The sequence below is a fragment of the Peromyscus eremicus genome, chromosome 8b (assembly GCF_949786415.1).
Source record: "Peromyscus eremicus chromosome 8b, PerEre_H2_v1, whole genome shotgun sequence".
NCBI lineage: Eukaryota > Metazoa > Chordata > Mammalia > Rodentia > Cricetidae > Peromyscus > Peromyscus eremicus.
This window is the reverse complement of record NC_081424.1, coordinates 43,901,104-43,924,492: the sequence shown is the minus strand read 5'-3', so window position 1 is coordinate 43,924,492 and position 23,389 is coordinate 43,901,104. Positions and strand designations below refer to the sequence as shown.

The 23,389-nt window shown below is 37.3% G+C and overlaps 1 protein-coding gene across 1 annotated transcript in view; it reads left to right on the top strand.

Moving 5' to 3' along the window:
* Positions 1-23,389, top strand: part of Shprh (SNF2 histone linker PHD RING helicase) — a 71,648-nt gene that overhangs the window by 14,962 nt on the left and 33,297 nt on the right. The window contains exons 8-16 of the mRNA XM_059272746.1: positions 479-735; positions 3,801-4,457; positions 6,057-6,308; positions 7,305-7,383; positions 9,431-9,594; positions 9,691-9,947; positions 11,676-11,797; positions 18,635-18,723; positions 20,737-20,829. Coding sequence (XP_059128729.1) covers positions 479-735; positions 3,801-4,457; positions 6,057-6,308; positions 7,305-7,383; positions 9,431-9,594; positions 9,691-9,947; positions 11,676-11,797; positions 18,635-18,723; positions 20,737-20,829 — 1,970 coding nt within the window. The remainder of the gene's footprint in view (positions 1-478; positions 736-3,800; positions 4,458-6,056; positions 6,309-7,304; positions 7,384-9,430; positions 9,595-9,690; positions 9,948-11,675; positions 11,798-18,634; positions 18,724-20,736; positions 20,830-23,389) is intronic.

The following is a 23,389-nucleotide window of genomic DNA, read 5'->3' as shown; positions in this document are numbered from 1 at the left end:
TCATGACTGGTTTTTACTTAAATTGTTTGTATTTAACATAAAAGCATGGTTACAAGTTACATTAACAAAAATAAAGAGTTGCTCCCAGTACTACTAGTTCAGTCTATTATACTTAAGTTTCTTCAATTTTGTTTATTTTCAAGTGTAGCTACTACGATTTCTATTAACAGATTAATTTTTCTTAGCAATGGTAGCATAGACTATACTAGGACATTCAGGAGATTTTGCTTTGTAATTTGAATGATTGTTGTTTTGTCAAACAAATTAGCCTGAATAACTATTTGCTAAATTATTTCTATTACAGTAATTTTTTTCTTAATTCAAGGTCAATTTTTATTACATATTCTTTGGAATGGTACTAGAGTGTGTTACATCTTTTATTTATTTTCTTAACCTAGTCCCTAATGCAGATTGACATTTTATTTTAGTTATTTTGAGTAATTAGCATATCCTTTTGTTTATCCCCTTGTACATTTAGCTACACGTGTGATGATCCTAACAGCTGTGAAAGAAATGAATGGGAAAAAAGGAGTTTCTATTCTTTCTATCTATAAGTATGTCAGCTCCATATACAAATACGATGTTCAGCGGAACCGGAGTCTTTTGAAGCGGATGCTAAAATGTTTAATCTTTGAAGGTCTTGTGAAACAGATCAAAGGCCATGGTTTCTCTGGGACTTTTACACTGGGGAAGAATTACAAGGAAGAAGATATATGTGATAAAACAAAGAAGCAGGTAACAGCATTTATTAAGTAAATATACTTGTAAAAGAATTTTTCTTTGGGCCACCAGCTCACAAAAAATGACGTAGAGACTTATTATTAATTATGAAAGCTCAGCATATAGCTTAGGCTTTCCCCACTATTTCTTATAACTTAAATTAACCCATTTCTATTCATCTATTTGTTGCCACATGACTCGTGGCTTTTACCTCTCCTCCTGCATATCTGATCCCTCTGCATCTGGCTGGCGACTCCTTTCTTCTTCCCAGAGCTCTCTCTGTCCAGAAGCCCTGCCTATACCTCCTGCCTAGCTGTTGGCTTTTAAGCTTTATTTTAAAACCAATCACAGTGACACATCTTTAACACAGTGTAAAGGAATATTCCACAACATTTCTCCCTTTTTGTCTAAATAAAAAAGAAAGATTTTAACTCTAACACACTAAAACTATATACATTAACAATTAGCAGGTAAGAATTACATTTACAATGTTCGATCTGTTTGTATTTGGCAAATTTAGAGAAAATATTTCATTATCTATCCTCTCTTGATGAGTCCAAAGTGTTATACGTAAACCATTTTCTATCATAACTTGTATTACAATCTTAAAACTATCTTTTTAGACCTCAAAACATTTTTTACATAAACAGTTTAAGCTTTATGGGTCTCTCAAACTTACAAACTTTACATCTTTTATGTAAGTTTCTTTTCTGAATTTGGTAACAAGGAAAACTGTAAAACTATAACAATCTAGTCTTCAATCTCCATCAGAGACCCAAGAAGGATAAAATATTACCTGAGTAAACAGGAAGTGCAAAGTAAACAACTTCTAAAACTAAGAAATGATAGACATCAGGCTCTCTGGACAGTCACCCCAACGTTCCTCCGTAACATTGAAGCATCCATCTTCAGCCTGTGGGCCTAAAATATCTGACATTTTCTGTGAAGCAGGATCTTTGAAGGACTGTCCTACCATGTCTTGGCAAACCTTGGCAATCACTTTCTTTTGTGTCCTGCTTCTCCAATTTGGCCAACATACTGTCAGCAGTCAAGGCAAGAGCAGTTTCTTGCCCAAATGGCTGGCTTTTGCCACAAGAAAAGAAAGCAAACTCCATATGGAGGTTCTTTGCCCATCATCTCTTTTTTGAAGTAAATTGGTACTGCCAGCAGCAGACAGGTCTCACTGTCATGAAAAGCCTATGTTATTAAAACACTCTACCATATTTAGATCTTTGAAGTGTTTGAAGATCACCTCTCTATCTAAAATGTATCTCTGTATGTCTTGAAAACATACCTAACATGACTATAAGTTTGATAGTTTTAGATGACCAACCATTAACCTGTATTTCTTTATTATCCTAAATAGCTTTCATGGACTAAAACTTTATATTTTTAAATGAGTTGTGTAGGTATAATACCTTAAACAAAAATAGAAACATATATACAGTATAATAAAAATAGCTTTAAATTTGTATCAGTATACTAAAATCCATACCAATACAAAATATTTGAGACTAGTGGTTGTTTAAACGACTCAACAGTCCACCCTTTTATACCATCATTTCTATACTATATCCCCCTCTTTCTCTTCAGAAAGAGATCCCTAAATCTAACTTCCTTTGTTTAGTTTTATTGTTTTGACCATGACCAATAACAACTTGTAACCAACTCCCCTAAATGAAGTCAAACACCCATAACCCACCGAATAACCAAAAACCACCCACCCCACCTCTTACCATACAGAATAAATAGGTAGATCATACCTTGACACTAAAGCTTTCAAAGTTTGCAGACAAAAATCAAAAACAAGTAAGGAAAAAGATTATCCCAGTGACTTATGTTTTCTACTTTCTGAATGTAAATATCACAAAAGTAGTAACTATTTTAGTTACATTTGAATCCAGAGGAATGTGGTTTACTCATTAAAAATACTCAATGGGGTGAACTCTAAAATTAGTTGTTTTCATATGCCTTAGAGTTGAAGATAACTTGTCTATTGTTATGATACTGTCTGCAATTACAAACTTGGCTCCCAGCTTTAGCAATGTTAATGCCTCAAATTTATATATACCTATTTATATATATTTCAAGTCTCTTTATATAAAATTATAGTGTTCCCAATGCCATCATCCTATAAAACTTTTTATATTTTGTTATAAAACTGTTTTCATTGGGCCAGTAATTTCAATTTGCTTTTAGAAATATAATCACAATACATGTAAACATTATCAAGGAACGACTACTGACAACGAATCAAATTATGAAAGCCTTTTTTTTTGGAGACACACACACACTCCCTCTTCATCTTTTGGAACAGGTAATGTCCACCTTGTGCCCAAGCAACATGAAAGACTGCAGTGAGCTGTGCTTTTGTAATCCCTCTGCCACACGGGGAAATCTCCAACCAGTGCCATTTTTTCTGTGGTAATAGCCTGGCTCTTCTATTTGCTGTTAGGTCTGACACCTTTTTCCCAGAGCTGTTCCTATCACCTACCTGTTTGTCACACCCCATTTGTGTTCCGTGCCCTTTGTAGGCATTTCTATAGCTCACTTTTGCTTTGACTATTCAGAGAGCTGTTGAGACAGATACCAAATGTACTTCTTTTTTATACCCTAGTATCTAAAACAATGCCTGGCCCAGAACTGACATTCAAACCATGATGGTAGGAGGCACACATGGAAAGGGCAAAGACAGGAGTTTGTTTACTGATTGCAGTAAATAGTAGATTAACTTACACGGTTTTTGTACTTGATGACTTGGTATTGTATGTACTCTAAATTTCTGTTATTTGATTGATTTAAGCAGACTTTAAATCATAAATCATTAAGAACAATGGGGTAATCTCCCTTTATCTTTCTGATCTGTATCTCAAAACAAAACTCTACAGGGATGAAGTAGAGCCTTTGCTTTTCTGAGGATTACGGAGAGAGGTCTTTCAGAGAGTAAATTAGAGAACATTTGTCAGGAACAATTCTCTTTGGGTAAAGACTGTTGAATTTGTAAATATATAAAGTTTAGAGTTTAGTTTCCAAGTTACAACTTTATTGACACATGTTAATTAAACAATTCTTTTTCATAGGTGGTGGGGAGTCCAAGGAAAATTCAGAAGGAGTTAAGGAAATCAGTGAACAAGGACACAGACTCTGAATACCTGCCATCAAACACTTCTGATGATGATGATGATCCTTATTATTATTACTATAAGGCCAGAAAAAGCCGTAGTAAATTGAAGAAAAAACCTGTGTTACTCACTAAGAAGGAAAAGAGACAACCTATCAATCCAGATTCCCAGATTCACTCTCCAGCTGTTGGTGGCTCTGCAAGTGCTGATGCTAATGTCTCAGAAAGTGCACCTGCCTCTGAGGACAAGAGAGACCAAGGAGCAGAAGACCTTGCTGGCTCTCTAAAGCCCGCTGATGAGGAGTTGGCACATTCTAACACTGTGAGTCCCTGTGAGACCTCTGATTACCGCTTTGAGTGCATATGTGGTGAATTTGACCAGATTGGCCGAAAGCCGAGAGTTCAGTGTCTGAAGTGTCACCTGTGGCAACATGCGAAGTGTGTGAATTACGAGGAGAAGAATCTGAAGGTTAAGCCTTTTTACTGCCCCCACTGCCTGGTTGCAATGGAGCCAGTGTCAACAAGAGCAACGCTGATCATCTCTCCGAGTTCCATTTGCCATCAGTGGGTGGATGAAATCAACCGGCATGTGAGATCATCATCTCTTCGAGTTTTGGTAGGCACTGAGCTAAAGAGGGATAGAAACATGTAAATGTGTGCTTCTTCATCATAGTTTTCATTGTGCTTTTAATTTGTTTGCATTTATTTTTAATATTGTTTATTATTTTATTTATTTGGAGGGAGAGTTGGGGCAGTATTTCACATAGCCCAGGATAGCTTCAAGGATGACATTGAACTCTGATCCTCTACCTCTCAAGTGCTAGTATTACAGGCATGTGTACCTAATTTTGATTATGTATTATTTTACTTTTCTGTATGCTTTTATTTTCCAGAGTTCTTTGTCAGTGTTTTTATACTTTTTTCAATAAATTGAACCCAAGACCTTACACATGTTAGACAAGCACTCTAGCACTGAGCCACATCACCATCATGTTTGTATATTTCTAAAATTATTTGTTATGATACTAATACCAGCTGTACCAGAGCTTGAAGAGAATATTGAAAGAAGAAACAGAGCAGTAGACTATGTTCTTTTCTGACTTCTGAATTTTAGAAGTTGAGAATATGTTGATATGAAGGCGTTTTTAAAATTCTTGATTATCAAGATGAAAATGAGTTGTTACAATTTGTGATTTTAGAGAGAGAGTCAGTTCCCAGGATAGCATAGTGTAGTTGCAGATGCTCATTTCAACCTGTCACCTTGTAGATCCATAATCTCTCTGGAGCCTCAATTACCTCATTAGTAAAATTAAAAAAAAAAAAATACTCATTCAGCAGATATTTATTTGGTACATATCCTTTCCAGGAACTATACTGAATTCTGAAAACAGCCTCACACAGGCTTGCTGTGTAGATGAAATTAGTAAAGTACTGGCCCATAGTCATTGGGTGTTACTGTTGGCCACATTTCTTTTCTTCTTCCTCCCATGCAAATAGTGTAGATTTTCCATAGTCAGCCATTGTCATGGACATGGGGACTGTAACAAAAAATAAAGCATGATTTTTGCCACTAAGAAGTTCTATTCTGTGTGGATGGGACTTTCAGTCTTGGCTCCTTCAGTTTTAAGCAGGTCGTTGTTTCCTCTTTGGGGGAAAGGAGTAATACCTAACAGTATTGATGTTGAAGTTTGGAGACAATGTTTCACACAGTATCTAAAACAGGAACGATACTTCATGAATAATAGCTGTGATTGCTCTACTTTCCCAACCACTGTATTCTCATACCTGTATCAAATCTGTCGGCCTTGCCCACATTCTTTCCTCTTTTTCCACTATATGCTCACACCCCTATTGAGTCCATTTAACAACCTGCCTACATTCTTTCCTCTTTTTTTCTATTTGAAAGAAATATAAGCATTGCTTCAAAAAGTAACTGAAACATTAGCTCCTCTGAGTTCACTGTCAATTGCACAATTGGTCTTTTCACTAATGTTGCCACAGTTGCTTTGTGATATTTCCATTCAAGTTGTTTATGTCACTTGGCTCCCACATTAGAACATAACATTTCTCTAGACAGTTTACAATCTGTCTATAATGTGTGTGTCCAAATACAAATTTAGAAAGGGCTCAGTTTAGTAGGGATATAATAAGTGAATATTTCTATGGCCTTTGTCCAGGTTTTCTATAATAACTGTTGGTTCTGATTATTTCCCAGGTATATCAAGGAGTGAAGAAAGATGGCTTCTTACAGCCTCATTTTTTGGCAGAACAAGATATAGTTATCATTACCTATGATGTCCTTCGTTCAGAACTAAACTATGTTGATATCCCACATAGCAATAGCGAGGATGGGCGTCGCCTGAGGAACCAGAAGCGCTATATGGCTATTCCCAGCCCCCTGGTAGCGGTGGAGTGGTGGAGAATCTGTCTTGATGAAGCTCAGATGGTTGAATGTCCTACAGTAAAAGTAAGAATCTCCACAACATCCTTTGAGTGCTGATGAAGGAAGAACGTGAATAGTTCAGTAGTTGAAATTTAGTTAACCCACACTAGTGATATTGTTTCAACATTTTTTGCTAAACATTCTTATGTTAAGCACTACATAATCCTTTGAAATTAACTCTAATTCTCTGAATGATACTTCTGTATGGAATACTTGGAGACTTGGTTGTCAATGTGTGTATGACACAGTTCAAAGCAAACTATGTTTAGGGACTTCTAAATCATTTAAGCTAACCTGAAGGCTTATCGTATGTTCTTAGTAGCCTTAATCTAAGGTTGAATTTGGCAGATGGCTTCAGAAAATAAACTTTATGGTATAGAATTTTATTACATCTATCCCTGTGTGTATGTGTATCTTAGGTCTTCTTCTGTGACTCTCTACACTATTGTTTAAGATGGTCTCTCTAGACCTAGAACTTGCTGATTTAGCTAGACTGGCTGGCCTGCCAGCCCCAGGGATCCTCCTGCCCTTTTTCCTGATGCTCGGATTCAACCGCTATGCACATTGCTTCCTTCTTCAGTGCTGGGGATCCAACCTAAGGTCCTAGATTGTAGCAAGTACTTTACTGACTGAGCTATCTCCCCAGTGCCATATTATTTATCTTTATTCTGTCTCCAGTGACCTGTCTATAACCTGAACTGAATTGATGAATCATATCTCATCATACAGAAGCTTACCTCTATAGGAAGGAGTGGTGAAGGGGGTGTATTCATTCAGGATACCTTTTCCTTCTGTGCATTCTTGAACTATCCCTACATCTCGGTGGCTCGCAGTGAGCTCCTACTAATGAGAACCACTGTGTTGGGTACTGGCTTATTAAGTATGACATTCAGCAGTGAGTGTGATAACTATTAAATAAAAGCAGATGTATTTTAATGGAAATGCAGCTGTTAGTGGCTGTTTTCATGAGGAAATGTATGACTGATTTCTGTGTTTTATTCAATACTTTTCTTTTTTTAGGCTGCAGAAATGGCCCAGCGTTTGAGCGGGATTAATCGGTGGTGCATCAGTGGCACTCCAGTGCAGAGAGGATTGGAGGGTAATACAGACTTTCCACAGTCACCAGACTTAAAGAGCTTACTTGTTTGGGGGGCAAATACAGCAATGCTTAATTTTTGTCAAAATATTTATTTATTTAAGTATATGTGTACTTAAAGTTTGCTCCTAATAATTTAAAGCATTTGTCTTTGTAAGTGGAATTTGGGTGATATCTTCAGATACATGAGGACAAATACATAGTGAGCATTCCCATTGCTTTACATTGGCCAAATATTGTACCCCTTCCACAGTATAGCTACAGGTCTCAAGTCAACCTGAATTCCAAAGAAGAAGATTTAGAACCTGAGAAGAAAGGAAAGCATGAGACAGAAAATCAAACTTCATAGGAAGGGATGCTGAGGAGAATGATGGCCAAGTTGAGATTTGCAGTGCTGTGAAGTGACTAGGAGAGGAAAGGAGTCTCTGTAATAGAGGAACCAGGCAGTTGAAGGTGATGTGGCGGCAGGAGCCCTCAAAAGAGTGTCAGTATGACAGAAGTACAGAGAAACCATGTGCATGCCGGGACTGAATAGACAGGTATAGAGAAAGCCAAAAGGGACCTTTTAGACCACAGTACAGTATTTTTGTTATTCTCTTAGGAAAACTTGGGAGCTCTCAGAAGAATTTAGACAAAATGATTTATGCTCATCTTGTAGATTAATTTATATTTCAAAAGATGACTCATTGTAACATGGGAAGTGATTTAGCAGAGAACAGAGTATATACTAGGATATCAGCTGATTGGCTCCAAGGATTGATGGAGGCAAGCGATGTGAGCATTATGGATCTGGACTAGGGTTATCTTAGAAAAACAGAAAAGTGGATGAGGAAAGTTAACAAGATGTGTTGGGTTGATACGTTGCTAACTCATACATTTCTCTGTAAATAATACTAGAGGAAAAACATCTTTGGGTAAGAAGATTGTTAATTTGTCTTAGGCAGATATAAATTTGAGGTTTTTAAAACCTCAGTGAAGTAGAGCATAAACAGTTGGACTGATGTGATCTGAACTATAAATCGGTGATTCCTACAGATAAGCATATGTTACTAATGCCCATGTGCTATCAGAGTCACTTAATTCAGCTACATAGCAAGGCCCTGTCCAAAAAATAAGTAATTTCAACCTAAAATGTCAGTCATCTTCAAAGGATGTTCTAGATAGTTGTGGTTTTTACATTTTTATTAGTTCCTTTTAGTCTTATAACCATGTGTCTTGATCATATTCGAATACCCGCCTCCCCGAATTCTTCCCCAGTTCACTCACCAGACCAGTTTGTGCTGCCCAAATATTTTGGGATGTGTGGTCTTCCACTAGAGAGTGGCTGACTTACAAGTAGCTATACTCTTAAAGAAAACTCTCTCCTTTTCCCAGCACCTAACAGTTGCCAATATTAGGGTGGAACTTCCCTCTCCATGTTGGGAACTTCATCTGGCTTAGAATTATGGAATTTTAAAAATAATTCTTACTCCTTTTGAAGAGACGAGATACTGTATTTTTTTTTTCAACTAATGATACATAAAAGCATAAAGAAAGTTATACTCAGAGCTGAAGAAATGGCTCAGTGGTTAAGAGTAGTGATTCACTAAATAAGTTTTATGTCTAATTTCATTATTGTCTTAGGCTAGTTCCCTAGAAATTTAATTAGTAGATCATTAGGAATGTTAGGTCAGAGTATATTCTCTGCATCGCATGAGATTATATCATACTTTTTCTTCATATTTTTCTCAAAGTCTTGCTTTGATATATGCATCTTAGCAAATCTACTAAAGAAGTTTTCACTGCTAGGCTTTTGGGTTAAGTGTAAGCTTTGTGTGGTAGTGTTACATTTTAAGTATCTCAGGAATTAGAGCAGAGCCTGGAGCACAGTAGATTCTCAGTGTAAATTGATCTGGAATTAAATGTTCAGATTCAAGAGGCTACAAGATGCATTCTACTTTCTGACGAGTTCTGTGTGTGCTTTGTGGGTCTGTGGGTGATCTTATGCAGAAGAGCAATAAAGAAATCCAGAAACAATTGTCCCTGGTGTCCTGTGGCTTTCCCTTTGCAGATCTTTTTGGGCTGGTGGTCTTTCTTGGGATTGAACCTTACTGTGTCAAACACTGGTGGATTCGACTTCTCTATCGCCCATACTGCAAGAAGAATCCTCAGCATCTCTACAGTTTTATTGCCAAGATACTGTGGAGGTCTGCAAAGAAAGATGTCATTGACCAAGTCAGTGTGCCAACCTTTTGCTTACTAAGGATATTACAAGGAAACAAGCTGGGGTGAAAAGTTAAAATTTGTTCTGTTTCCAACTTCCCATTACAGATCCAGATTCCACCTCAGACTGAGGAAATGCACTGGCTCCACTTTTCCCCTGTGGAGAGACATTTCTATCACCGCCAACATGAGGTGTGCTGCCAGGATGCCGTGGTAAAGCTCAGGAAGATCTCCGACTGGGCCCTGAAACTGAGCAGCTTGGACAGAAGGACTGTCACCTCCATCCTGTATCCTCTGCTGCGGCTCAGACAGGCCTGCTGCCATCCACAGGCTGTTCGTGGGGAGTTCTTGCCACTCCAGAAGAGGTTTTACCCTCAGTTTCCTTCCCTCTGGGGTTTATATTTCAGTAGTATTTAAGCACTTTTGACTCCCAGTTTTTTTGTTTTTTGTTTTTTGTTTTTGTTTTTGTTTTTTCGAGACAGGGTTTCTCTGTGTAGCTTTGCGCCTTTCCTGGAACTCACTTGGTAGACCAGGCTGGCCTTGAACTCACAGAGATCCGCCTGGCTCTGCCTCCCGAGTGCTGGGATTAAAGGCGTGCGCCACCACCGCCCGGCCTTGACTCCCAGTTTTATTCAGGGACTTTGGCTAGGTATCAGAGAATTTTTTGTTTTGTTTTGTTTTTGGTTTCATGATTTTCTCTGTATTGAGCCTCATTTGTGAGTCATAACAAAAGGTTTTTTCATGGTTTTGAACATTTCTTTTAAAATTTGAATAATTATAACAGGTTTTTGTGGTTGCATTTTTGGTTTGGAGAGATTTTATTTGTCTGTACTTTTGTCTGTCCCACTACTCAATACCCAACTCCCACCCCCAACCCTTTGTGTGTGCTTTTCAAGACAAGGTTTCTCTCTGCAGCCCTAGCTGGCCTAGAACTCACTCTGTAGACCAGACTGGCCTGGAACTCAGGAATTTTCCCATCTCTGCCTCCTAAAAACTTGGATTAAAGGCATGCACCACCACACCTGGCTAAATTTTTTGTTCTTAATATACTTCTAGTTCCCTACATGAGGGAGCAGCTAGATTACCACGAAGTGTTTTCTTTATAATTGTGCTAGTTATGTCCTTCGATATGTTTTGTTTTTCCAGAATTCTTTTTGCAGATTGGACTGCATCTCAAAAACTGTTCTATTCTTAGTACCTGATATTATAATAAACTCTCTTAGCTGTCCAAGAGCTATAAAGAGGATTATATTTGGGGTTTACCTTTGAGTGGATTATAGGCAGCTAGAAATAGCAAAGATGATAAATTCATACAATATTAGCTGAACTGATAAGTTTTAAAAATTACAGATTGCTATGGAAACAGTTTCTATTTAAATAGCAGTTTATGACATCCTTCTAATGGAAATGACATTTGACCCTTGTAGCATCTCTTACTTTTTATTTTTTAAACTGAAAATTAAATTTACAGTAAAGCATAAGTTTAATTTGTAGTGATGGGATTGATTCAGACCCAGTCTTACATTGTGATCCCTGTACTATTTCAAATGGATTGTATTGTAGTTTGTACTTAGGAGAGATTTTTCTAGTTCCTTTGTCTTTTGAATGAAATGTGAAAACTTAAAGAAGGCAGACCAGGTACAATATTTGCTGGATTAGTAACAAGTAAAAGCAGAAACTGTAAAACTGAAGGTGAAGGGACCGGAAATAGTTCAGCAGTTCAAAGTTCTTGCAAATCCTCCAAAGGACTGAGTGTGGTTCTCATTACCCATGTCAGGCGGCTCACAACAGCCTGGAACTCCAGTTTCAGGTGGCCCCTCTTCTGGCCTCAGTGGGCACACACACACACACACACACACACACGTACACACGTACACACGTACACACGTACACACATACATCATACCCAGACAGACACACACGTATACTCAGAAGTAAAAAAAAAAAAATTGGTGAAAACTGCTGAAGATTTGTGCAGTTTTCTGTAAAACACTGTAAGAGTCCTGTACCCTTCACCACGCACAGTGTGACTTTCCTGCTGTGATAGTACTTGGAGGTTGCATTCTGGTTTTGAAAGATGTCTCTTCTTTTAGCACCATGACAATGGAAGAGCTGCTCACATCTTTGCAGAAGAAATGTGGAACTGAATGTGAAGAGGCCCATCGGCAACTAGTTTGTGCCCTCAACGGCTTAGCAGGCATCCATATCATTAAAGGTAGAAGGTGATTACTTTGTTATATCTGTAAAAAAGATTCTTACAGTTCTTTTTAAGGAAGGTTAATTACAGAGTGATGTTCTCGCACACTATTGATATGAGTTAAATAGGTTGGATTACACAGAGAACTCTTACACAGAACATGTCAAGAACAGTTAGTGTACATGGACCTTAAGCAAACACTTCAGGAAGCTTTAGAGATTAGAAAATTTTAAGAAATTACAATATGAAAAAAGATTTTATCATATTTATTTTAGTCTTTTATAGTGAAAAATCAGAACATTTAGAAATAGAAAAATGATTAAATTTTAACACATTCCTGGAAATATTGTTCAATGATTTTTTTTTAAATAATGGTACTATAAGTTCATTTTTTTTTTATATCATGGTATATGCCAGGATGATGTAGAAAGGAAGATACAAAATAAAATCTAGGATCTTGCATATACAACTAAAACCACTGTTTCCAAATAAATACAACAAAAATTGATAGACCTGTTATGAGAGTAGACAGATCTGTAATTGTAGTAGGAAGTGTCAGTACCCTCTCAGTTATAGAACAAGCAGATAACACTGTGTCAACACTTAGCCACTAGAACAGCCACTAGACTTGACCGAAGTGACCTGGTGGGCACTTACTGAACACTGTAGCCAGCCACAGAGGAATGTATACTCTGTTCAAGTACACATCTATGGTATAAAGCAAGTCAGTAAACACAAAAATTCAAGTCTTCCACAGTGGAATTGAATTTGCTATCAAGGGCTGATGAGGGGCCTCAGTGGGTAAAGGTACCTACTGCCAAGTTTGATGACCTGAGTTCAATTCCTGGGACCCACATTTTGAAAGAAAAGAACCCATAAGTTGTTCTCTACCTCCAAGTGTGCACTGTGGCGTGCATCCCCTCCTGACTCATAAATACATAATTAAAAAATAGATATCAATAAAAAATAACTAGAAATAATTAAGATATTTTAGGGGGAAGTAACACTAAGTATAAAGGAGATTCAAAAAAGAAGCTGGGAAGTGTTTATGAGAACAAAATACCAAGATGTGTGAGGTGCAGCACATCAATAATTACAGGGAAATTTGAGGCACAAAATATTCAAAAATGTATTTATAGTTGTTCTATTACATTAATCTCTTTTATACATTAAACTTTACCATAGGAATATGTGCCTAAGAAAAAACTGTATAAACAGGGCTCTGTACTGTACACTATCAAACATTTACTGGGGGTGTCTTGGTATATAGCCCCTGCTGATGAGGGGAGATCTGCTTCATAGTGTTAGAGGTAGGTAGGGAACCATCTCCTGATAAATAGCATTTCCTTCAGTCCTCCACGGTAACCCTCTTCTGCACCATCAAGTACCATGTTGGTTACTAGTATACTAATGCTCTGCATTGGTGCACGGTCATGAGGAGATTTTACAGCTGTTCTCATTTACTGGTAACAACTTAAAACATCACTTAAAAGGGGGCTTGAGTGGTAGCTAGGTGAAGCTCCTTGCCTTGCAAGCATGAAGATCTGAGTTTGATTCTCTAGAACACGTGTTTAAAAGAACCAGTCTGGCACACTCTTGTAATCCAGCACTGGAGAGACAGACAGGCCATCCAGCCTAGCCATGAAGAGACCTTGTCTCCAAAAGCAAAGTAGACAGTACCTGAGCAGGAGCAGCCACTCCATATTGTCTTTGGCCTCCACACACATTTGCACACACATGCATGTGCATCCCACACGCACATTTAGCTGCACACATACATACACCAAAAGAAAATTATTTATTTAGAGAAATAAGTACTTTCTGGAGAGTACAAAATAAGTGTTCTGAGCCTTGAATTAGGTTGCTTTATCTGTTCTTTGGCACTGCAGAGTCATACTAGGAAGTGTCTCTTCCTTTCCCATATAAGCTGGGTAGAAGTAGTTCACTCAGAACATCTGTGTCACAGTCCGTTAGATCACAGTACAGAGTAACCCTTGCTTGCCTCCCCAAGAAAGTGTCGTTCTTGTATGAGGCAGAGAAACACTGAAAACTTGGGAACCAGATCTTCCTTGTGTTACAGGTTATAGTATGAAATTAAACCAGATTCTTAGTAATTTCACCTTGTTTACAATGTAAATTTTATTGGCAATAATTAATAATAGGGCAAAAATTTTAGGTTATGTCTGATAAATTTTCCAAATATGGCACCTACAGCTTTGAGAAAAATCCTTATTTTGGAACATTGCTAGTCTTTTTTAGCTAGTAGTATTTATGAATTTATATTTCATCTATTTTTAAGCATCATAGCATCATTTTGCTAAGCATGTCCTGACTGTAGTAGTCCAGGAATCAGTCTAAACTCTAAAATACCTGGGCCTTACAGTCCATAAAGATAATACTAAATAGATGAACACTATATTGAACTTTGTTTTATACCAGCTTGGACAGAAAAGGGAGAATTGGGAAAATATATATCATCTAATAGCAGCTTTTTACAGTGCCAACTTAATTGAATAGAGTAATTGTGATTAGAGTTTGTAGATTACTTGACTATTATAAGTGAAAAATATTAATGCTTGACCTTGAAAATGTATGAATAATGAATGTAATATTTAAAATACTTTGGGGTCATTGAAATATAGCATCCTATCTGAGAAATGGTCATCCTCCAACCCGTAAAATAGGTTGCTGTATAATTAATTCAAGCAGGTGGCTGTGTGGCCTTGGCTTAGCTCAAACTTTGTATTCCTCTTTCCTCAGTCTCCTGAAGCAAGTTGGGGCTGCAGCTAGAAATGATCTTTTTTTCTTCTTTTTTTCCTTTTTTTGAGACAGGGTTTCTCTGTGTAGCAGCCCTGGCTACTTTGTATCAGTCCTAGAACTCACTTTGTAGACCAGGCTGGCCTGGAACTCACAGAGATCCACCTGGCTCTGCCTCCCGAGTGCTGAGATTAAATGCATTCAGCATCACACCTAGTTTGAAATGATCTTTTTCTAAATACGTTTTATATTATACATAATAGTTTCTTTTCTATATACTATTTTATTCACATAATTGCTTGGTGGTTGGGGTATTACCCATTTTGCTTAAGGAAACACATTCCTATGGGTTTAGTTGCTTTCTCAAGATCATGCTAATGCCTGACATGGTGCACATGCCTGTTACCCTACCTAGCACTTTGGAGTCAAAAGCAAGATATCTGCCACAAATTTGAGACTGGACTAGTTTACATGGTGTTTTCTAGTTCTGGGTTACAGACATGTACCATCCCACCTGGCTCTCTTCATTTTATGTTGTTATAACAAGTTTAGATGATGAGTCGATTTCCCTCTTTTAACTTTTATTCTGTGTCCCTCTCTGATTGTGTCCTTTCCCTGCCCTGATGTTAGGATTGGGGTAAAACATCTCATCCGCTCGTTCTCAAGCAGCCTTGCTTTGGCAGAGTGGATGTGTATAGGCTCCTATATGAGTCCAGTGCTGCTACCAGACAAGCTGCACACCTACTCTTTGCAGGTGGTTTTCACTGCATCCCTACTGTAGTTTCTTGTCTGTAGGCAGAATTACGGTAGCTAATGCTGTTTAGACTCTGATTATATAGAGATCAGTCAGTAAAGATTGAACTTTTAAAAGAAATCTACACTTTCAAATTCTAGAAATACTCGTTGATATTATGGAAATGTGTGATATGTAATAAATACTTTCAGATCCTTGGTGACTATGGTATTAAACACATAGTATTACGAATTTAAACAACATGCTTCCTACACATAGATACTCTTTGGAAAAAATGAGCTTGGAATCATTCAGTCCAGTACAGTAACTTAGAAATATTTTTGCCATCAAGTGGCTGAGAGTGTGTATTTCCAAGTTTGGCTTTGTCTTAAATTTGTAAAACTTGTTGAATATACATATTTTGTGTTTTCCTTAGATACGTATTTCTAATAAACATGAACCAGGTACTATAATGAAACATTTTTAATCAGCTGCTTAGATTATGTTCTAAGTCACGATACTTCCATAAATGGGAACTTATTAGATGATTTTCCCTTATAAATGGTAGTATAGATACTAATTGTGTCCATATACCAATTGAGTGGCATTTCAATCTCAGCACTAGGAAGGCTGAAGCAGGATAATTGGGAGTTCAAAGTCAATTGAGGCTATATAGGGAGATCCTACTTCAAAAAGAAAAAAACTTAAAGAATTCTCTGCATGAAGAAAATTGAATATTACTCCTCATTAAATCAGGTGATCGTGTTTTTATGAAAATAATCTCCTTTATACTGAATAGAAATTAGCTGAGTCCTCAGTATTATGAAAGAGTGTGTTTACAATGCTTTATATTATGTATATGTGTATGTATATGGGCATGTGTGTATATGCATGCATACATATACATGGACATATACATGAGTTTAAAAAGGGGGAAAGGAGGGAGAACAAAATCAAATTTAAGGAGTGTGCATAACTATATAGAAAATTTATTGTGGTTACAAATATAGCCCTAAGTTATTAATAAAACTACTTTAAAGTTTTTATTTTCAGGAAAGAGTAACATGCTTTCTTGGCAAAGAAACAGCAGCATCTTTACACTGCTTTTGTATTGTTTTCTGGCATTCAATTAAATTTAATTTGTAATTTACTAGTTTTGAGATTTTCCTCAGGCAACAAATAAAAGTAGATGCTATTATTTAAGCCACTAAACTTGACTCTTCTCGCCTTTGCTTCGGCGTCTTCACCCTGCTGTAATAAGCCAGAGAGGACCATGTAGGCTGTGTGAGACATCCACTCAGCCCTGCTTCTGTAGCACACAGGCAGCTGTGGACAGTGCAGGAGTGAGCAGAGCTGGGCTCCAATGAGACTGTGGCCATTGTAGCTTTCATGTCATGAAGCACTGTCTTGAAGGTCTTTCACTGTTCCAATGTAGAATTGGGCTCGGCATGGAGCTCAGTGGCACTTTGTTCACTTGCTTGACATACACAGAGCCTGACTTTGATCCCAGCACCACAGAAAATAAAAATATATAGCCATTCTTCACTGAGAAATTATAGAAAAATGCAGGTCAGACTTAACCCAGTCCATTGTTGGTCAAGCTGTGCTTCAGTAGATGCTTTCTGAAGTGCTTCCTGTGAAGAAGCTGCTAATTATAAACAGAGAAAACAGCATAAGCACAAACTGATGGTGATGTGTGTGACCAGAAGTGGAAGGATTGCTGAGACTGTCTTTGGCTTCTGCACATTTTCTCTTGTTTTGTCCTTGAGACAGGTTTTATTCTAGTCCAGGTGGCCTTGAGCTTGCTGTGAGGTGTAGTAGAACTTGCTGTGTGGTGTAGTAGAACTTGCTGTGAGGTGTAGTAGAACTTGCTGTGTGGTGTAGTAGAACTTGCTGTGAGGTGTAGTAGAACTTGCTGTGAGGTGTAGTACAGCTTGCTGTGAGGTGTAGTAGAGTTTGCTGTGTGGTGTAGTAGAACTTGCTGTGAAGTGTAGTAGGGTTTGTTGTGTGGTGTAGTACAGCTTGCTGTGAGGTGTAGTAGAGTTTGCTGTGTGGTATACAGCTTGCTGTGAGGTATAGTAGAACTTGCTGTGAGGTGTAGTAGAACTTGCTATGAGGTGTGGTACAGCTTGTTGTGAGGTGTAGTAGAACTTGCTGTGAGGTGTGGTACAGCTTGTTGTGAGGTGTAGTAGAACTTGCTGTGTGGTGTAGTACAGCTTGCTGTGAGGTGTAGTAGAAATTGCTGTGAGGTGTAGTACAGCTTGCTCTGTGGTGTAGTAGAGTTTGCTGTGTGGTGCAGACTGGCCTCAAAGGCCCCATCCTCTTCCCTCATAGTGCTAACATTACAGATAGCTCTTGGTTTTTGAAGTGTTGTTTTAATTATTTTTCTCATTTTTGAGATTATTACATAATTACACCATTTCCCCCTCCCTTTAAGCCCACCCATGTATATTCCTTCTAGCTTACTTTCAAAGTCATGGTCTCGTTGTTACATGCATATATATGTTTATATACAAATATATTCTTAAATATAACATAGTCTGTGTATAATGTTACTTGTATGTAATACATGTTTTCAGGGCTGACAATCTGGTACTGGGTAACCAATTGGTGTGTTCTTCCCTGGGGAGGACTTTCTCCCACTCTCAACATTATACTTAGTTGCCTGTAGTTCTTTGTGTAGGGATAAAGCCTCCTAGTCTTTCCTCCCCCCGTCTAATTTGGTATGTCTATTGTTATTGTTCCTGTTCAGCTCATGTTTTTAATTGAAAATTATGTATACTTTATACTAGGAATGAGTAGTAATATATATCAAGAAAACTTTGGTTTTTTTCTGAGAATTAGGTAGATTGGTCAGAATGTTATGAATACTTATTTATCACTACTGATGTCCCAAGTTTGTCTTTAATTTTAAACTATAGTGAACACTAATTGGCAACCTTTACCCCTAATAAGAGGAATTATTATTTTATATACTTAATCATTTTGCAGTATAATTTTAAGGCATTATAAATATATTTTATTTTAAATATATCTCAATACAATTTGAAACAATAAAATACCCTGTGGAGTAAAGGAATGATAATCACCTTAAAAAAAAAAGCTGGAATAATCCTAATTCAAGGTCAGATTCTTTAACCTACAAAAAGATGAGTTACAGGCTTGGGATGCTAGCTTGGTAGTAGGGCAGTTGTCCAGCATGTACAAAACCCCGAGTTCATCCACAACACTGGAAAATCAATAATAATAACCATAATAAGAGTTAGGATTGTTCTTTTTCTGGTACAGCTTTTTAGATTAAAGATAACTGGATAACACTGAGAGTGATGTGACTTGTGTCCTTTCAATGCATTTTAATTTCTCAGGTGAGTATGCCTTGGCAGCAGAGCTATACAGAGAAGTACTACGCTCCTCTGAGGAGCACAAAGGAAAACTCAAAACGGATTCACTTCAAGTAAGTGCAGTCTGAAAAGTGTCAAGTATGCATTCAAATTATTTCAAATAATGACTTTTTAAAATGTTAAAATAAAGGGTATCAGTAAACTAAGTCATAATAATTAGAGATAAAATCTGGGATTCCTTCTTTTTAATATGTACCTGGAATGATTTGTGTATATGATAAAGTTTGAGAATCACCATTGTTCTCTATGCAAGCCTACACTGAAAGATAGTTTTAATTATTTGTAATTCAGAGAGTTGGCTAATTTTATAATTTTCCCCTTGCACATCAACATGTTTATTCAAATAGTTTTCATCAAAAAGAAAATGAGCTAAACTAAGAGAGTGAAGCTGAGTAAAATAAACGTGACCCATGTCTTATACTTTCGACTTTTAGAGATCTTTTAGGAGGATTTGCATATTTGAATTATAACACTAACTGCTCTTTCCCAGCAAATCATAGATAAGATTCTAGCTAAGTGAGAAGTAAAGACGCATTTATTAATTTTAGCAAGCTTGGGTTTGATACCTAGGTAAGTTGACTTTGTCATTCACAATAAAGACTTTAGAACTTATGTATTCATGTGATACAGTGGACATTTGGAAAAGTGTATAAGAGGGGGCAGGGATGAGGCAAAGGTCAACCAAAGATGTACTTATATTCTGCAAAGAATAACAAGGCAGGACATGGACCTTAAACACGTGTGTACCTCTTGGGGAAAGATGTGTTTTTCTTCAAGAAAGGAAATAAAAATAGAAGAGGTGCAAGAAGACAGTTTGAGTTCCAAATTTCTGAATTCAAAATTAAAAGATAAGCGATCAGCTTGGTTCTTGTTTTTCCTTAGTTTATGTCTGCTGACGGGCGGTGTTGCTCCCTGAATCCTTACTCTGTCCAGTCAGGACACCAATGCTGTTGTGCTTGGACAAATGCTACACCTGTCTTCCCTTCTAACTCTTGCACAAAAACTAATAGGTCATTTTCCACAGCACACGCAGAGAAGATAAAACACGTATCTCTAGTTCATTTGCACCTGTTTGCTATTAAATCTGCTAGTACTACTCACTGTGTGGCTTAAGAAGCCATGTTGAAAAGACCTAAGTTATTTGAGGTAACGTAGGCTCCACAGAGACTTATGCTATAGCTGGTAACCTATGCCCAGATAAAGTGAAACCTGAAAATCTCATTTCACTGGCACCAAATCGTATTACCAGAACTCTATCCTAATCATCTTTTAGCCTAGCATCTGCCCAGGTAAAGTGGTAATTTAGCAGTTAACCACTGTGGTCTCACTTTAGTTCTGCTCATTGCCTCTAACCTCTAGCCAGTTGCTGACTCAGTATCAAGGTGGGAAGTAAATTATACATAATACCGAAATCCTTCCTCTAATTTCTTCAACCTCAATTTTTTCCCCCTTTTCATTCTTTACGCTCAGTGTGTTCAGATACCAACTGTTTTCATTATCTTTGTTTTTTGTCATAATACTGTTTGACTCATTCAGACTCATTTTCTAGAAAAATAATCAATACAGTCAACCTTTTTGCATTACTGTGTGGCTTTGAATTTCCTTCAATTACCTGAGTATACTATTGCATGTACAATAGAAATAGTATGGCCGGGCAGCAGTGGCTCACATCTTTGATCCCAGCACTTGGGAGGCAGAGCCAGGCGGATCTCTGAGATCGAGGCCAGCCTGGTCTACAGAGCAAGATCCATGACAGGCACCAAAACTACATAGAGAAACTCTGTCTCAAAAAAACAAAAACAAAAAGAAATAGGATACCTCTGTACTCTGCTGAGTACATAGCCATACTGCAGGAAAATGTATGTTATTAATTGAAGATTCAGGTCATTATGATTTAAGACCTTTGCCATTCACTTTCCTCTGGGGGACAAAAAAAGTTACTCCAACATTTTCAGAGGAAAAGTATTCAGCAATAGAAACTCGGAGTTCATGGTCCACGTGCCACACAGTAGATGATGTGGTGTCCACTGCATTGCATCATCGCTTCACCTTTTGTGTGTTTATAGAGACTTCATGCCACACATAACTTAATGGAGCTGTTGGCAGCCAAACATCCAGGGATCCCTCCCACCTTAAGAGATGGCAGACTTGAAGAAGAGGTAATTGTTATTCTTTTCATTCTATTTATAAAAGTTTACTTTTTAAACTTTATACTTTATTTAGTTGTTACTTATGGTGTATAACATTTAAGTAAATGTAACCAGTCATATTTTCCTGTTATTTTGATGTTCTAATCTTTGCACTGGTGACTTGGAGTGGCAGAGTATTGGATTCCATATTATTTTGATTGTCTGGTGATCTATTTACCAATATGTTACAAGGCTTGTATATACTGTGTTAATGATTAACCAATGAAAAGATTCTGATTTCATGATAGGACTATAAAGAGTGTAGTTCAGTAAACAGAAAAGTTACAGACATTCTCTTTCTATGTTTTAAGAGAGCACATGAACTCAAAATTTCAGCAGCGTTTCGCTCTAGAGCAGTGGTTCTCAAGTTTCCCAGTGCTGTGACTCTTTAATACAGTTCTTCATGTTGTGACTCCCACCATAAAATTATTTTCATTGATACCTCATAACTAAATTTGCAACTGTTATGAATTATAATGTAAATATTTGTTTTCTGGTGGACTTAGGCAACTCCTATGAAAGTGTCCTTTGGCTCCCCTCCATGGGTCATGACCTACAGGTTGAGAACTACAGCTCTAAAAGGTTCCTTTTATTGAAAGGAATGATACTGTAAGTTATTTTACTAGAAATTCTGAATAATTTGCTATACTAATTCTCCCAAGGACTTTTGCCTTTTTTAAGATCAAAGAGGAAGAACATGACTAAAATCAAGAGTAGAGATAGTTGAAATATATTGAACTTCAAAGTAGAGTTTTTTGTTTTTTGGGGTTTTTTTTTGTTTGTTTTTTTGTTTGTTTTTTTTGTTTTGTTTTTTTTTTTTTTCGAGGCAGGGTTTCTCTGTGTAGCTTTGCGCCTTTCCTGGGACTCACTTGGTAGCCCAGGCTGGCCTCGAACTCACAGAGATCCGCCTGCCTCTGCCTCCCGAGTGCTGGGATTAAAGGCGTGCGCCACCATCGCCTGGCCAAAGTAGAGTTTTTATAGGTATCAGCAAGATAGAAAATTGGAATTTTATAAGTACATTTATCCCTTTTATATTTGTTAAAAATGAGTATTTTTACTGACAAAATTGCATAGATTTATAGTATACAAAGTGGTGTCTTGATATATGCAGATATTGCAGAGTGTCTCATTCAACATAAATAATCTATCACCATTACTTCATATACTTAACTTTTATAGTGAAAATATTTAAAATCTACTCTCAATAGTATAGTGTGGCTATAGTCACTGCTGTATAGTCCTTTGACCAGTATTCCCTTCAATCTTCAGCCCCTAGCAACCACCATTCTCTCCATTTGTGAGAGTTTTACTTTTTAAATCCCACATCAAAGTGAAGTTATGCAGCATTTATCTTTCAATGCATTGGTTGTTTTATTTAGTGTAATGTTTGTGTTTATCTTTGTTGTTACAAATAACAGGAAATTTTCTTTTTGAAAGCTAAAGAATATAGCATTGTGTGTATGTGTTTATCACTTTTCTTTTCATCTGTATATGTGTGTGGTGTGCATGTATGTGTATGCATGCTCTCATTTGTGGGTACATGTGTGTGCATGAAGACCTAAGATTGAAGTTAGGAGTCATTCTTGACTGCTCTTCTGTCTGGTTCTTTGAGGCAGAGTCAGTCAGTCAAACACAGAGATCACTAGTAGAACTAGTAGTGCCAGCCATCTTGCCCAGGAGATCCCTCCTGTCCCCCTTCCAAGGCTGGAAGTAAAGGCAAGCTGCCATGCCCACCTGGCATGTGTGTGGGTTCTGGGGATCTGAGCTCTGGTCTTCTTGCTTGTGAGGCATGCACTGTAACCACTGAGCCATCTCTCTGGCTTCATATATCATATTTGTTTATTAATTCTTTGATCACTATTCTTTAAAAAGGTGGGAGAGTAGTAAGAATAATTTTATTCCTGGTAGTATTAGTCCACTAGGATTTTCATAACAGAAAGTTATGAAACACACTGGAGGCTTAAAGAGTAAATATTTCTTACAGTTCTAGAGTTTGAAGTCCAGAATCAAGGTGTATGTCCTCAAAGCTATGGGTTTAATTTCTCCTTCAGCTCCTCTCTTTGATTTAGATACTGCTGTCTTCTTATGTGGCCTTCGTTTCATGCTTGTACATCCCTGGTGTTTCTGTTCTCATAAGGACTCCACTAAGGCATTACCCATATGGCCTTTAACCTTAGTTACCTTCTTACAGGCCCCATCTCCAAGAGCGGTCACACTAAGGGTCAGGACTTCTACATACAGATTTTACAGGAACAGGTTCAGTTTCTAACATCTTGAGAGTTATTTTTAAACTACAGCAGTTCTTAAAGGCATTGCAACAACTAAATCAGAGAAGTAATTCTATTAGGTATCTCTTGCCTCACTTGTGAAATATTAATGTCTTTTTCTATCCTATAAGGGACAAATCTTGAGGATTTTAAAATTTTTGTGGCTTGGACATATTAATTTTGTTCTTTTCATTGTGTATCTTAGAAATTTCTAGAATGACTATATATTTTACACTATGGAATTTTATGTTTAAGTCAAGGAA